This window comes from Ranitomeya variabilis, chromosome 1 (assembly GCF_051348905.1).
Source record: "Ranitomeya variabilis isolate aRanVar5 chromosome 1, aRanVar5.hap1, whole genome shotgun sequence".
Lineage (NCBI taxonomy): Eukaryota > Metazoa > Chordata > Amphibia > Anura > Dendrobatidae > Ranitomeya > Ranitomeya variabilis.
In genome coordinates, this window is record NC_135232.1 from 101,870,552 (window position 1) to 101,887,492 (window position 16,941).

At 46.0% G+C, this 16,941-nt stretch overlaps 1 protein-coding gene across 1 annotated transcript in view; it reads right to left on the reverse strand.

Moving 5' to 3' along the window:
• Window positions 1–15,937, reverse strand: part of JMY (junction mediating and regulatory protein, p53 cofactor) — an 88,820-nt gene extending 72,883 nt beyond the window's left edge. Inside the window, exons 1-2 of the mRNA XM_077286944.1 lie at window positions 15,150–15,937; window positions 2,346–2,519 (exon numbers count right to left, since the gene is read on the reverse strand). Of these exons, the coding sequence (XP_077143059.1) occupies window positions 2,346–2,519; window positions 15,150–15,785 (810 nt within the window). The 5' untranslated portion in view covers window positions 15,786–15,937. The remainder of the gene's footprint in view (window positions 1–2,345; window positions 2,520–15,149) is intronic.
• Window positions 15,938–16,941: the final 1,004 nt, after the last annotated feature.

The following is a 16,941-nucleotide window of genomic DNA, read 5'->3' on the forward strand; positions in this document are numbered from 1 at the left end:
CTCTCCTGTCTGCTGCGCTCATTGCACACAGGATCCCACAGTAGTGAAAGGTCAATGGAGCAGGAGAGATGGATGCCTGCACACCTGCAGTGACTTGGTTTAGGCAGGAGGGTTTGACACCTGAAGTGTCGGTGCGGCGGGGGATTCTATTCAGGCAGCATTTGCCCTAAGCAACCGAAAACTATCAATCGACCTAAAATTTAGCAATTTTCAAACTTTTAATTTTTGTGCCCTTAAATCAGAAGATATGCCACACAAAATAGTTCATAAATAACATTTCCCACATGTCTAGTTTATATCAGCACAATTTTGGAAACAATTATTTTTTTTTTGTTAGGACGTTATAAGGGTTAAAAGTTGACCTGCGATTTCTCATTTTTCCAACAAAATTTACAAAACCATTTTTTACTTTTAGGGACCACCTCACATTTGAAGTGAGGTTCAGTAGTCAATATAACAGAAAATACCCAAAAGTGACACCATTCTAAAAACTGCACCCCTCAAGGTGCTCAAAACAACATTCAAGAAGTTTATTAACCCTTCAGGTGCTTTACGAGAACTAAAGCAATGTGGAAGGAAAAAAATTTACATTTTACTTTTTTCTCAAAAAATTTACTTTGGAACCTAACTTTTCATTTTCACAAGGGTATTAAGAGAAAATGGACCACAAAATTTGTTGTGCAATTTCTCCTGAGAACACCGATACCTCATATGTGGGGGAAAGCTACTGTTTGGGTGCATGGCAGGACTCAGAAGCGAGAGAGCACCATTTGACTTTTTGAATGCAAAAGTGGCTGGAATCAATGGCGCAATGTCGCATTTGGAGACTTCCTGATGTACCTAAACAGTGGAAACCCCCAATTCTAACTCCAACCCTAACCCACCCTTAACTGTAATCACAAGCCTAACTTTTGTCCAACCCTAACCGAAAAAAATGGAAAAACCTTTTTTTTTATATTATTATTATTATTATTATTATTTTTACCTAAGGGAGGTGATAAAGGGGGGTTTGATTTACTTTTTTTTTTTTCCTATTGGTTCATTTTGATCACTGTGATAGACCCTATCACAGTGATCAAAATTAACCAATAGGAAAAATTTCCTATTGGTGTCATGTGCCGGCCAGCAGATCTCGGCAGGCGCAGTGCGCTCGCCATTTTCTTCCCAGAAGGTGCCACCGGCATGGAAACTTCACCGAGGGATGCAGGGATGTGGGATTACATCAGAAGAAAGAGAAACTTAATGGGAAATCTGATTTATTTTCTTGCGGTCGCTGTTATTCCGTTAATAGCGGCAATCGCAACACTGGGGTTGGACCCGAATCTGGGGTCTTGGCTACCCCCCAAAAAAATAAATAAATAAAATTGCAAAGCGCAATACGGTCTTATCCAAGCAAAATAGTGACAGTGTCTAAAGGCCCCGTCACACACAGCGACGCTGCAGCGATACAGACAACTATGCTGATCGCTGCAGCGTCGCTGTTGTGTCGCTGTGTGGTCGCTGGGGAGCTGTCACACAGACAGCTCTCTCCAGCGACCAACGATCAGGGGAACGACTTCGGCATCGTTGAAACTGTCTTCAACGATGCCGAAGTCCCCCTGCAGCACCCGGGTAACCAGGGTAAACATCGGGTTACTAAGCGCAGGGCCGCGCTTAGTAACCTGATGTTTACCCTGGTTACCAAAAAAAACAAACACTACATACTCACCATCTGTTGCCCGTCAGGTCCCTTGGCGTCTGCTTCCTGCTCTGACTGAGCCGCAGTACAGTGAGAGCAGAGCGCAGCGGTGACGTCACTGCTGTGCTCTCACTTTACGGCGGCAGTCAGAGCAGGAAGCAGACGCCAAGGGACCTGACGGGCAACAGATGGTGAGTATGTAGTGTTTGTTTTTTTTGGTAACCAGGGTAAACATCGGGTTACTAAGCGCGGCCCTGCGCTTAGTAACCCGATGTTTACCCTGGTTACCAGTGAAGACATCGCTGGATCGGTGTCACACACACCGATTCAGCGATGTCAGCGGGACCTCAACGACCAAAAAAAGGTCCAGGCCATTCCGACACGACCAACGATCTCACAGCAGGGGCCTGGTCGCCGGTACGTGTCACACATAGCGAGATCGCTACTGAGGTCGCTGTTCCGTCACAAAACTTGTGACTCAGCAGCGATCTCGCTAGCGATCTCGCTATGTGAGACGGGGCCTTTAGACTTCTGCTCATCTGATGGCGTTGTAAGTGACACAAGCACTACTGAAGCGAAGATGCCAGCTGCTGCAATATCCATGAGTGTTCTGGGAGTCTTAATATTTGTTAGAGAAAACTAAAATCCAAGAACATACAAGAATTACCTTAATCTGCTGCCTCCTTAACATTGCAAGCTCCCTCATGTCTCGAAAGGGCTGTAACAAGTACTGATAAAATTCGGTCGTGGCTTCGACAACACCATTGTAGGCGTCATCCTCCATCTGATACAGCTCCAGGAGATCAATCATGTTTTCTGTGGCTTTATGTTTATCCAAAAGCTATAAAAGGAAAAAAGAAATATATATTAGGGCAGAATTTAAAGACCCGTATTTTTCTGCTACAGTTTCCTACATTGCATTATTAACCCCTTAGTGACGGAGCCAAATTTTTGAAATCTGACTAGTGTCAATTTATGTGGCAATAACTCTGCAACGCTTCAACAAATCCCAGTGATTTTGAGACTGTTTTTTCATGACACATTATACTTTATGATAATGGTAATTCTAGGTCAATATGTTTTGTGTTTATTTATAAAAAGTATAAAAAATTTTAGTAAAATGTTAAAAAATTAGCACTTTTCTAAATTTGAATGATTATCTCTTTAATCCAGATGGTCACACCACAGCGAACCATTAATAAATAACATTTCCCACATGTCTGCTTTATATCAGCACCATTTGTAAAATGTTATTTTGTTTTGTTAGCATTTTATGAGGTTTAAAAATGTAGCAACAATTTTTCATATTTTCAAGGAAATTTACACAATTTCTTTTTTTAAGGACCTATCCATGTTTGAAGTGACTTTAGGGGTCCTATATATTAGAAAACCCCCAAAAGTGATACCATTTTAAAAACAGCACCCCTGACATATTGAAAACTGCAGTCAGGTAGTTTGTTAACCATTCAGGTGCTTTACAGGAATTAATGCAGAGTGGCATGACAGAAATGAAAATGTCTATTTTTACCACCTAAATGCCTCTAACTTCTGAACAGATTACTACAGCAGTCAGACTGTAAGGCCACTATTTGGTCATGAACTGACATGGCAAACATCAGGACCACACAATCATGATCTGAGGGCACCAATTTGGATAAAGAGGAAGCCCCCACACTCTGTTAACCATTTATAATGATGCAGTCACTACTGACAGCAGCATCTAAGGGGTTAAACAGATTTGGATGGTGCAAACACTGATCATGGCGGATACAGCAAGTTGTCAGCTATAGTGGACAGCCGGCAGCTGCTGGATTGTCCCCTGTATGGGGAGGCTATTCTCTTATATCTCAGGTCAGTTAAAAGACGTATTGGCGGTCATTAAGGGGTTAAAAAGGTTTTGTACCAAGTTTAAAAGCTATTCCCTGTCCATTTTCAAGACTGAACGTAAAAAGTAAAAATCTGGAAGCTATACATAAAAAAAAAAAAACAAAGCTGAGAAAGAAGACTTAAAGACTAGTGATGAGCGAAGAGGCTCGGATAAGGCATTATTGGAGCATGCTCGGGTGCTAACCGGATGACTTTGGCATGCTCGAATACTATGTTCATGTCTCGGGGCTGTCCGACAGCCGCAACACATGCAGGATTACCTGTTTGTTAGGCAATCCATTCATGTGTTGCAGCTGTCGACCAACTCCCAAGACATGCAGCAGCGAGGACTCAAACATACTATTCGAGGATGCCAAAGACACTCAGATAGCACCTGAGCATGCTCAGATAACACCTTATTCGAGCATGTCCGCTCATCACTATTAAGTTATTACAAAAACCGACCTTGCGGATGTAATTATTGATATAACAATCCCTTCTACAAGAAGTGCCCATTGAACTCCTTGACAGCCCCCCGAGGAAGCTCAGAACGCGAAACGTGCGTCGGGGCTCATCTGTTTGACACCTCCAGCAGGAGGCTACACACACATGGGTGAGCATAACTTGCAGCATGTTATCTAGTTAGTTTTGCACTTTTTGGGCATCTTGCAATATGGGTGGATTTAAAGGAATATGGCAGACCAATACTTGAGAGTTACCGGCTATTGAGCCTAGGACTACTGCATTTCCTCCTACCCTATTAATGTTTGCACTGTTTTTTTTGCCCTATTTAATCAACCTTTTACCTTACATGCTGCTTTTGTTGGCACCTTTACACATGTAATGTGTGTCTTCATGCTACTGGTGTCTTTTAGGCTACTTTCACACTAGCGTCGTGCACTGCACGTCGTTTTGGAGAAAAAAAACGCATCCTGCAAAAGTGCTTGCAGGATGCGTTTTTTATCCATTGACTTGCATTAGCGACGCATTGCCACACGTCGCAACCGTCGTGCGACGGTTGCGTCGGACTGTCGCCACCAAAAAACGTTGCTTGTAACGTTTTTGGTGCGTCTTTCCCGTCTTTTCCAACCGCGCATGCGCTGCCGGAACTCCGCCCCCCCGCACCTCACAATGGGGCAGCGGATGTGTTGAAAAAACAGCATCCGCTGCCCCCGTTGTGCGGCGCTTGCACAGTATGCGTCGGTGCGCTGCAACATCGCATAGCGACGTGCACGACGCTAGTGTGAAAGTAGCCTTAGTCATTCACCTTTTTCCTCATCATTGGTATTATTGACTGTTTTACCTTCTGTTTATGCATTTATGTAAATAAAATTTGTACTTTCATATGAAACAGTTGGTGTTATGAATATTCATGGGGCATTATGCTCTTGGTTGGTTATAGGACTTTTCACTATTAAGAGTAAAAGCAGTTTTATTTTTTCCTTAATAAATCAATAGCATACGTGAAAATAAGCAACTTTGTAATATATCTTATTGGAGAAATCTGCTTCTTTTTTGCCAGAATTTATATTTATCACAATTCTGAATTAAGTGGTAAAATCTGTATTCAGTGAAGACAGACATTGCCATTACTGAGATACAAGATGGCAGATAAAGTGTTGCAGTGTGATGCAGGATGATTTTTTTCCTTTTTAAGCTAGCCTGCATCACGGACCGCCTGAAGTCTGATCTGTGGGCTTCACTAAACTAGGCAGATCGCCTCTACGGCTGCTAGGCATGGGACTTTACAGCATTCGCCCTCACACTCAGGGCAGGTGCACACAACTGTATTTTTGGTCCGAGTGTGATCCAACAAAACATCAGAACACACTTGGACCAATGTTATGTAATGGGGCCATGCACATGTGCAATTTATTCCTTTAACAGAGACTGTCCGAAGGCGGAAAAAAAACCCAAAACATTATTGCATGCCAAAATATTCACATCGCACTGCAACAAACAAGTCAGTAAGTCAGGGGAAACCATCGGACTGCACTAGGGTGACATCTGAGTGCAATCCAATTGCCGCCCACTCACAGAATGAAGACGATCCGGTTTTCTCAAGAAGAAGACTGGATTACATTCTGCTGAAACTATGATCATAGCTTGATCAGTGACTTTCGGTTCGAGGAAGACAGAAAAAAAAAAAGGAAAAAGAAAAAATGTGCACAGTCCCAGAGAATGACGTGACTTGCGTAAGAGTGCTACTCGTCAAACCACAGATAGAACTTGTCCAATTTATACGCGGAGAGGCATAATGCTCTACGATACTGAAGCATTGCAGTTTAAAATATGAGAAATCAAGATCAAAGAGATGTAAGCCCCATAGTGGGATCCAACACAAGCGATTCAAATGTCAAAATTAAAAAAGAAAAAAAAAAAAAAAAGTTGTACGGTATGTAGTCTAAAATTGCACCAATGAAAACCTCAACTCATCCTGCCAGAAACAACCCGGCTAGTCAAAAGGATAGATAAAAAGATTGAAAATGGCTTCAAGAAACATTGTGCTAAAATGCAACTGATGCCGTATAACAAACAAGCCCTCATTAACCTAAATTGTTGTAAAACTAAAAACATATGGATTCCAGAAGGTGGAGATAAAAAGGAAACAAAAAAATACATACAGCATCATAAAAGGTAAAAACTGGCTATTTCAGCAATGAGTGATTGGCTTGTGGTATAAAACACATTGCAGCAGATTTCTCAAAATCAAATTTTCTTTGTTGCACATGGCAACAAATCACACAAGCACAGCTTTCATCTCTCCAAAGCAGCTTTAGAAATGAAAACAGCATCATGACTGTTTGCCAACAATGAAAATTTTAGTGTTAGACTGCATTAATCTGCCCTGATGGCCTTGGGTGGGCTATATTTACACAATATTTCTCTATGGGATGCTTAGCTGCTCCTCGTCACTACACTGCCTCTACTACACAAAGACTCTGCTGCTCCTCGTCACTACACTGCCACTACTACACAAAGACTCTGCTGCTCCTCGTCACTACACTGCCTCTACTACACAAAGACTCTGCTGCTCCTCGTCACTACACTGCCTCTACTACACAAAGACTCTGCTGCTCCTCGTCACTACACTGCCTCTACTACACAAAGACTCTGCTGCTCCTCGTCACTACACTGCCTCTACTACACAAAGACTCTGCTGCTCCTCGTCACTACACTGCCACTACTACACAAAGACTCTGCTGCTCCTCGTCACTACACTGCCTCTACTACACAAAGACTCTGCTGCTCCTCGTCACTACACTGCCACTACTACACAAAGACTCTGCTGCTCCTCGTCACTACACTGCCTCTACTACACAGACTCTGCTGCTCCTCGTCACTACACTGCCTCTACTACACAAAGACTCTGCTGCTCCTCGTCACTACACTGCCACTACTACACAAAGACTCTGCTGCTCCTCGTCACTACACTGCCACTACTACACAAAGACTCTGCTGCTCCTCGTCACTACACTGCCTCCACTACACAAAGACTCTGCTGCTCCTCGTCACTACACTGCCTCCACTACACAAAGACTCTGCTGCTCCTCGTCACTACACTGCCTCCACTACACAAACACTCTGCTGCTCCTCGTCACTACTGCCACTACTACACAAAGACTCTGCTGCTCCTCGTCACTACACTGCCTCCACTACACAAAGACTCTGCTGCTCCTCGTCACTATACTGCCTCTACTACACAAAGACTCTGCTGCTCCTCGTCACTATACTGCCTCTACTACACAAAGACTCTGCTGCTCCTCGTCACTACACTGCCTCTACTACACAAAGACTCTGCTGCTCCTCGTCACTACACTGCCTCCACTACACAAAGACTCTGCTGCTCCTCGTCACTACACTGCCTCTACTACACAAAGACTCTGCTGCTCCTCGTCACTACACTGCCACTACTACACAAAGACTCTGCTGCTCCTCGTCACTACACTGCCTCTACTACACAAAGACTCTGCTGCTCCTCGTCACTACACTGCCTCTACTACACAAAGACTCTGCTGCTCCTCGTCACTACACTGCCTCTACTACACAAAGACTCTGCTGCTCCTCGTCACTACGCTGCCTCTACTACACGAATACTGTGTTGCTCACCCTGACAAAGCTCGGTCTCTACTATACGGATGCTCTACTACTTCTCTTCACTACGCGGACTACTACACGAAAGCTCTGCTGCTCCCCGACAAAGCTCTGCCTCTAGTACACGGATGCTCTGTTAGGCTGCTTTCACACTAGCGTTGGTACGGGGCCGTCGCGCTGCGTCGGCCCGACGTACCGACGCATACTGTGCAAAAAATGCCCGACGTGGGCAGCGGAAGCAGTCTTATGACGCTTCCGCTGCCCCATTGCAAGGTCCAGGGAGGAGGGGGCGGAGTTTCGGCCGCGCATGCGTGGTCGAAAATGGCGGTCTCGACGCACAAAAAAACGTTACATGTAACTTTTTTTTGTGGTGGCGGTGCGCCAAAACACGACGCAACCGTCGCATGACGGTTGCGGTGTGTGGCACTGCGTTGCTAATAAAAGTCTATGAAGAAAAAAACAGGCAACTTTGCAGGATGCGTTTTTTATTCACAACGAAGCATTGCGACGTGCAGTGCCCGACGCTAGTGTGAAAGTAGCCTTACTCCTCGTCACTACGCTGCCTCTACTACACAGATGCATAGCTGCTCCCAACAGTGCTCTGCCTCTACTAGACAGATGTCTTGGCAGGGCTTCTTCATACACTCTCTCCAGGGCCATGCACATATATCTTAGAGTCGCACAGTAAAACTTACTAGTTTACTAATTTTTTAGTAAGTTAATGTTCGCCATGATTTTATAACAACTCTTTATCAGTGGAGTGGATAATACTGATGCAACATGTGAGCAGTGTGCCAATACCGCTCCTCTGTGCAGCAGGTTATAAATTTATTAGCAGGGTGCACACCCTGTTAATGAATCTGGCTTCAGCTAAAAACCATTGGGTCAGACCTTTTCCAAAACTTTTCTATGTAGAACAACTCTGAAGCCAGGTCAATTTTACTTGACTTGTATGCTGCAAAAGCAGAGCAAATATTTTATCAATACGATTCTCAGCCAGAATAGCATATTTTTCAATGCAGTTGCAACAAATATCTGCATACATACATTCCAGAGTCACCCCCAGAATCTATGCTCCCTTTCACACAGTATGTGATAAAACTGGCTGTTTGCAGTTACCACTAGGGGGAGCTCAGGACACAGGAATTGGTATAGCTAATATTACACTGAATGGAAGATGTAAAAATCACGATGCACCGAGCTCCCCTATTGGGGGTGCAGAAAAATACAAGGGCTGTCAGAAGGTAGTAGTAGTCCATCATCAGCTGAATACGCTCTAACTCACCAGCAGCCAGCCCCACAAATCTAACATCTTAGCACAAGACCAGCCTCTAGCTTCCACCGCTTTCCTGGTGCAGACAGCAGGGATCTTTAAACTATGCAAATAATCCAGCAAACCTAACCCAAATATCAACCTTGTCTGAACGGATTTAAAGTATATCCATCTACATTACAACCAACATACAATATTAAATAGATGTTTTAGACCTCATGAGACTGGTGCAATAACTTGCATAATGTCTGCGTAATCCTGATATTAAAAAGTGGCCAACTACAGAGCTCCGAGTCCAAGCAATTCATTCTCCACCCAGCCTGACATCTCAGCAGCAGCAAAGAGGTCACTGAAGAGCTGTCATTCAGATTATGTAGTGGGGCGAGGAGTGTAAGGAGGACGCGTCACCAGGTCAAGAGTGGCCAGAAGATTATATCGGATTTTATTTTATTTTTTAAAGAAAATACTATGAAGCCACAGGGAGAGTAAAAACTGGTCACTTTTGAATTGGAGACAATTCCTGTAAACTTTTTACAAAGGATTATACAGCATTCCTATGATAGATTGTCAAAGAAAGTACAATAGCCTCATCAGGTCTGAACGATCTCTACAATATATGCATTTTGAATGGTAAAATCTGATCACACATCCACTCAGAGCACTTCTCATTTTTAATTGTCTCCTTCCTTACTTGTCAATAATATATTTAACATGTTGGAGAACATCGCATAAGCAAAAAAATATAAGTCATATATACTGCATGAGAGTTTGCTATTGGCTTTTACTATTCAATATGTAACTAAAATGAATCAGATGTATAAGGCCTCAACACAGGGCCGATAGATGTCCATAGAGGAGGTTTAGGCTTTTAGTCTGCTCCAGCAATATGGCCCATTACAGAAATAAATTCAACAAAAGGAAAAATCCTCAGTTCTCCAGCTTCACCGCAGGCGGGCCTGGTGATTAGAACACCGGGAATGAAGCTGAAGTCCTGTGGGTTTTTTTCTTCCATTGAGTTTTCAATGTCTTTGGACCATGATACTCAACTGCCTGCACCCAATCTGAAGACCCGTGATTGGGGAGTGGGCTGCTCTATTTTTTCTAATTACTATATTACAGAAATAGTGTTCCTATGAAGCATTGCTTTCAGCATGTATGAATACATTTTGTAAAAATAATTTAAAATTACGCACACTGTGTTTTGCACCCAGAAATAATCCACAAGTAAAAGTGTCTTAAACAGGGTGTGAAAAACTATACAGACTTTTTATAACAGTCCAAAGCAATATATTACATTGCAGGCAATCTGGTGGACTCCAGCCCTCACCCAATCAATCAGTAACACGGCAGATGTCCAGGAGTATACATGGGTGGCCTATCCTTGGGACACAACAGCTGGGGTGTACACGCGGCCGTGCCTAGTCTTTATTCTGAGCAAGGCTTGGACTCTGATGTTCTATCCTAAACATAGGCCATCCATGACTATTCCCCCAAGAAACCCCTAAATGTTTCCTGCTGGCTCTCAGAACACGACTATGTAAGACAGCAAATAGAAATGCCGTTCGATTGTGTCCTTTAAATATTCTCGGAAACCCCCTGCGAAGTCTGTCCACTGCGTATCAAGTCCATTATAGTATATATCAGAGCTGAACTGTATGAGAAAATTGCAACTGCATTTACAGTGGCCGATCACTGAACTAGCCAACCTAGGAACGCTCACTCCCCGGCAATGGAAATGACCACCAGAAGAACAAACAAAATCAATGTCCTCGGCAGCACATACCGATCTACTAATGATCGTTCTGCTGTAAACCAACTATTAAACAGTTGCTGATAGGTAAATATGTACCGATCAGCAGTCATTTAGCGACCACAGGTCGGCATATGTAAATGTACCCCCCCCCCAAAAAAAAAAAAAAGAAAAAAAAACAAGATGGAAAATGTAAAATTGTAGTGAGCTACAGCTCCTGATTGGAGCGACTATCACATTCTGAGGAAATCTGAGCACACAGCATGTACAGACTGAACTGAAGAGCGCGACAACATGGGGTAAGCGTGCGAGATCAGCACATTAATGCCGAGCATGATAAATGTAGCATTCATATGAACTTAGACACATGCCAACTCCCCAGCAGAAAATGCAAATGGAGAACAATTGTGGTACATTCATGGCAGCGTGCAGTAATTAGTGACAGTGCCCGCTCTGTTCTGAGGACACCGCATTAACCCTCACACACAGAGTGACAGACTAGATGAAATACCCGCTGCTGGGGGCGAACTGGCACACACCTGTGGCTGCTGCACACAAGCCTCCTCACAGAGTTTGGGATGAACCTTGGATGGTACTTTTCAACAACTAATGAAAGTGTCATTTACCTATGACCTATGCAGAAACTTAGTGGTCTTCAGATTATACCTAAAATTTAGTTATGGTTAAAATCATAATTTTCACTAATTACTTATGGTTCTTATTTTTTCCCATACAAATACATGGAGAGTGGATAGAATACGCTAAAACTTAAATATAAATGCTTTGATTATGTTCTTTTTTTCTTCTTCTTTTCAGCACACAAGCGGGAACTAGAGACAGATCACGATTAAACAGCGCATGCGCATAACATCGGTCTTTTCCGGCACCTCTCGTCCCTCTCCGGACTTTTTCAATAGCGCTCCCGTCACATGTTCCTTTGTGAACTCTCACCCGGAAATACTAGTGCGGACACGAGCACCGGATGAGGTTAAAAGCCGGTAACACGCTGTCTTCCACACATGCTTTCTTGACAGCGGTCACGCACTTCTTCCTGGGACTTCGTACCGAGCACGGTGCATACCTGTTATTGGACTAAAGGTATTTGAAGGTATTTATCTGATGCGCTGTCTCCTGACTAGCCAGCACACAAGGCATTAACAATGAAAATCTGTTTCCACAGTGTGGGGTCTCTATCTCCTGCGCAACATATCTGCAAGTGTAGCAACTTTCTTTATACAACACACGGTTACTTATATTACACATAAGCGTATTAAATTCTTTTTTCCACTCTATTCCACAGTTTCCATATATCCCTATATGATTTATTAGTCTCCTTAGTATATGGGATACATGCTCACTAGATCCCTATCTTTCAATAGCAATATGTGAGAATTATAAGAATGCATCATATAGTCAGTTGTGATGTGGTTCCAATTGCCGTTAGCTGACCATATTAATATTCATGTTCCTTTGTTCAGAGAACACTTATTTCATTTGTGTATGTACACATGTTTCCTTTACTATCTTTGTTGCATTGTTTTTTGAAGATTCTCCTCAGATATATGAAGCATGTAATGATTTAATTATTCACACGGTGGTTGGGGATAACATGTTAGTAAGGGACATGCCATTAAATGTCTCGACATTTGAAAGTCATTTTATTTTTGTTTTGTTGTCTTAAATATTCTTTCATATGTGTTACAGAAGGACATTATTTCTTGATAAAGGCTTTTTAGCTGAAACGTTGAAAATTATGTGATATATGTCCATCAGAAGTTTGTTGAAGTTTTTTCATATATGGAATCCCACCGTTTAAAGAAATATTTTGAAAAAAGAATAATAAACAAAGAATTTTTCATTTCAAGAACTGTAGTGTGCCGGAGTTTTTTCTTATAGTATTATTTTTCCAGAGCACCTCTGACTTATCGAGTGAGCACCCTCTTCACCAAATAGATCCAGGTGGCTGCTAGTAGGAGAGGAATAATGAGTTCAGTATTATTATTTATTTATTTTTTAACAAATCCAGTCCCCCAAGGAAGGTTTCATTTTAGTCAACTCATCAGAACATAACTGGAGACCTGGATACAGGAACAGCCGGAGTAAGGAAGCGGTGCCACTGGGGCAGCTGTGTATACAGATCTCCACAATGTTTAACTAAGGTCACCACTGACCTTTTAACCGCCAAGAGCAAGCGACACTACTCTGTTCTCCTCCTCCTCGACCTGTCGGCTGCCTTTGACACAGTGGACCATTCCCTATTATTACAGACCCTCTCATCCCTTGGCATCACAGACTTGGCCCTATCCTGGATCTCATCATACCTAACAGACCGGACATTCAGCGTCTCCCACACACACCACCTCCTCACCTCGCCCCCTCTCTGTCGGAGTCCCACAAGGTTCAGTCCTTGGGCCCCTGCTCTTCTCCATTTACACCTTTGGCCTGGGACAGCTCATAGAATCTCATGGCTTTCAGTATCACCTCTATGCTGATGACACACAGATCTACATATCTGGACCAGATATCACCTCCCTACTAACCAGAATCCCTCAATGTCTGTCCACTATTTCATCCTTCTTCTCCGCTAAATTTCTGAAACTTAACATGGACAAAACAGAATTCATCATCTTTCCCCCATCTCACGTGACCCCCCCAACGAACCTATCCATTACAGTAAATGGCTGCCCACTCTCCCCAGTCCCACAAGCTCGCTGCCTCGGGGTTATCCTTGACGCTGATCTCTCCTTCAAACCACATATCCATGCCCTTTCCACTTCCTGCCGACTTCAACTCAAAAATATTGCACGAATCCGTTCATTCCTCAACCAAGAATCTGCAAAAACCCTAGTCCATGCCCTCATCATCTCTCGTCTTGACTACTGCAACCTCCTGCTCTGTGGCCTCCCCTCTAACACTCTCGCACCCCTCCAATCTATTCTAAACTCTGCTGCCCGGCTAATCCACCTGTCCCCCCGCTATTCTCCGGCCTCTCCCCTCTGTCAATCCCTTCACTGGCTCCCCATTACCCAGAGACTCCAGTACAAAACCCTAACCATGACATGCAAAGCCATCCACAACCTGTCTCCTCCATACATCTGTGACCTCGTCTCCCAGTACTTACCTACACGTAACCCCCGATCCTCACAAGATCTCCTTCTCTACTCCCCTCTTATCTCCTCTTCCCACAATCGTATACAAGATTTCTCTCGCGTATCACCCCAACTCTGGAACCCTCTACCACAACACATCAGACTCTCGCCTACCATCGAAACCTTCAAAAAGAATCTGAAGACCCACCTCTTCCGACAAGCCTACAACCTGCAGTAACCACCGATCAACCAAACCGCTGCACGACCAGCTCTATCCTCACCTACTGTATTCTCACCCATCCCTTGTAGATTGTGAGCCCTCGCGGGCAGGGTCCTCACTCCTCCTGTACCAGTTATGACTTGTATTGTTCAAGATTATTGTACTTGTTTTTATTATGTATACCCCTCCTCACTTGTAAAGCGCCATGGAATAAATGGCACTATAACAATAAATAATAATAATAATAATAATAATGTTTGTAAAGATTTGCTGTACACATTTCCCTTAGGACAATAATGGAAATTATGTGTGGACATCTCTTTAGCCTCCTCACTTATATTTATATAACATAAAGGTTCCCCTCACTCCCTGCCAGCCATTCATACTCCTCAACCGAATAAGTGTCCCCTTAATCACCTACCAGCCACTTACCCAGCTCCCCCCACACTACCCCATGGCCACTCATCCCTCGCCCCCTGAAGGAACAGATCTGCCCTCCTCGCCCCCTGTAGCAGATCAGCCCTCCTCACCCCCTGGCAGCCCCTTCTCCCCCTGTAGCAGCAGATCAGCCCTCCTCGCCTCCTGGCAGCCCCTTATCCTCCTTGCCCCCTGTAGCAGATCAGCCCTCCTCACCCTGTAGCAGCAGATCTGCCCTCCTCGCCCCCTGGCAGCCCCTTATCCTTCTCCCCCTGTAGCAGCAGCTCAGCCCTCCTCGCCCCCTGGCAGCCCCTTCTCCCCCTGATGCAGCGGCTCAGCCCTCCTCGCCCCCTGGCAGCCCCTTATGGTTCTCCCCCTGTAGCAGCAGATCAGCCCTCCTCGCCCCCTGGCAGCCCCTTATCCTTCTCCCCCTGTAGCAGCAGATCAGCCCTCCTCGCCCCCTGGCAGCCCCTTATCCTTCTCCCCCTGTAGCAGCAGATCAGCCCTCCTCGCCCCCTGGCAGCCCCTTATCCTTCTCCCCCTGTAGCAGCAGCTCTGCCCTCCTCGCCCCCTGGCAGCCCCTTCTCCTCCCCCCCCCCGGCAGCCCCTTCTCCCCCTGTTGCAGCAGCTCAGCCCTCCTCGCCCCCTGGCAGCCCCTTGTTGCAGCAGCTCAGCTCTCCTCGCCCCCTGGCAGCCCCTTCTCCCCCTGTAGCAGCAGCTCGGCCCTCACACAACGCCCGGTTCCCATGGTGACCGTGTACCTCGTGCAGCCTCCGCCGGGCCCGGTGCAGCGCCTCCTCGTAGCCCTTGTGCCGCAGCTCGCTCAGGCTCTCGTAGTACTCCTCCGGGTCGTCGCTCTCCGTGAACAGCACCTGGGACAGGATCTTCCAGCCGCAGGTGTCCAGGCCGTGGCCCAGGTAGAGCTGCAGGCGGCCGCACAGCTCCTCCACCAGCTCCTCGCTGAGCTCGGGGGGCCCGAACAGCACGGACCACATGCCGGACGGCTCCTCGGGGAAGGCGGGCAGGCAGGGCTCCAGCTCGGCGCTGACGGAGCACAGCTGCTGGTGCACGGCCCGCAGGTCCTGGAAGGAGAACAGTCCGGCCCAGCTGCAGTCCTCGTCCTCCGGCTCCCGGGCCGGGCTCCCTCCCGGGGTCGCGTCCCTTCTGCCCGGGCTGCCCTCCGGCTCGTCCCTCCTGCAGGGGCTGCGGCTGCCGCCTTTCTCCGCGCTCCGCTGCCGCTGCGCGGTCCGGTTGTGACAGGTGATGGCGAACCTGCCCTCTACCTCATTCCAGGCCACGATGAACACGAACTTGTGGCGCTCCTTCTCCTCGAACACATTGGGCCGCACGGCCACCCAGTCCGCCTCCAGCGTGTCCTCCAGAGCGAACGACGACATCTCCGGCCCTCACCGCCGCCGACCGGCTGTATACGTGCGCGGCGCTGCGGCGGAGGGATCCCTGCGAGTGTCTGCAGCCGGATCTCTCTACACTTGTGCCCCTATTGTTATTATCAGCGGCCGCCGGTCATGTGACTAGGCGCCTGGTTAACAGTCACCGGGCAGCGGCCCCGTTCTTCTTGCGCCGTCGTCCGTCTTATCTCCGGCATGACCTCCTCGCCTGTCACCCGCATCACGTAGTCTCCGCCAGACCGGGCCGCTCGTTGTTGTCGCCGCTGCCTCCTCCTCTCTCCCATCAGCGACCTCCCCCTTCCCAGGACTATGGAGACAACAAAGCTGTCAGGCCGGTGCTGCTGACGTCACGACCTGCGAAGAAGGAACGTAAACATGCGCACGTGTCCAGTGTCCTGCCGCGCATGCTCACAGAGGGTTCCTGCTGGTCACGAGACTAAACAAGCGCCTCCCCCAATATCTGACTACAAGGGCCACGATTCATCCGCTGCTTCCCGCGCTGTTGGGACGTCACCTGACTTTAAGGCCATGTTCACACGCTGCGGTTTTTACCTCGGATCCGCAGCAGTTTCCCATGCGGTTTACAGTACCATGTAAACCTATGGAAAACCAAATCCGCTGTGCACATGCAGCAGAAAAAATGCGCGAAAACGCAGCGTTGTTTTTTCCGCAGCATGTCAATTCTTTGTGATGTAAAAAAGATCTGTAGTTTAGCTGTGGATGAAACGCTGCAGGGGGGAAGTCTGTGGGTGGAGACTGCGTGTCTGTGTGCGGGCTCTCGGGGGTCTGTGCAGGGGTCTTCCAGGGGTCTGTGTGTGTGTGTGCAGGCATCGTCCGATGGGACTACAAGTCCCATCAGGCTATGCCTGCTGCAGTGACAGTGATTGACACATTAGCCAATGATGGGACAGTAGTAGTCCCATCATCCAGCTAATGTGTTGAATGTAAAAAAAAACATATAACATACAACAGAACATATAACAGAACATATAACAGTACATACAACATATAACATACAACATATAACAGTACATATAACATACATTAGCATATAACATAACAACATATAGCAGAACATAGAACATATAACAGAGCATACAACATATAACAGAATGTACAACACATAACATGCAACATATAACAG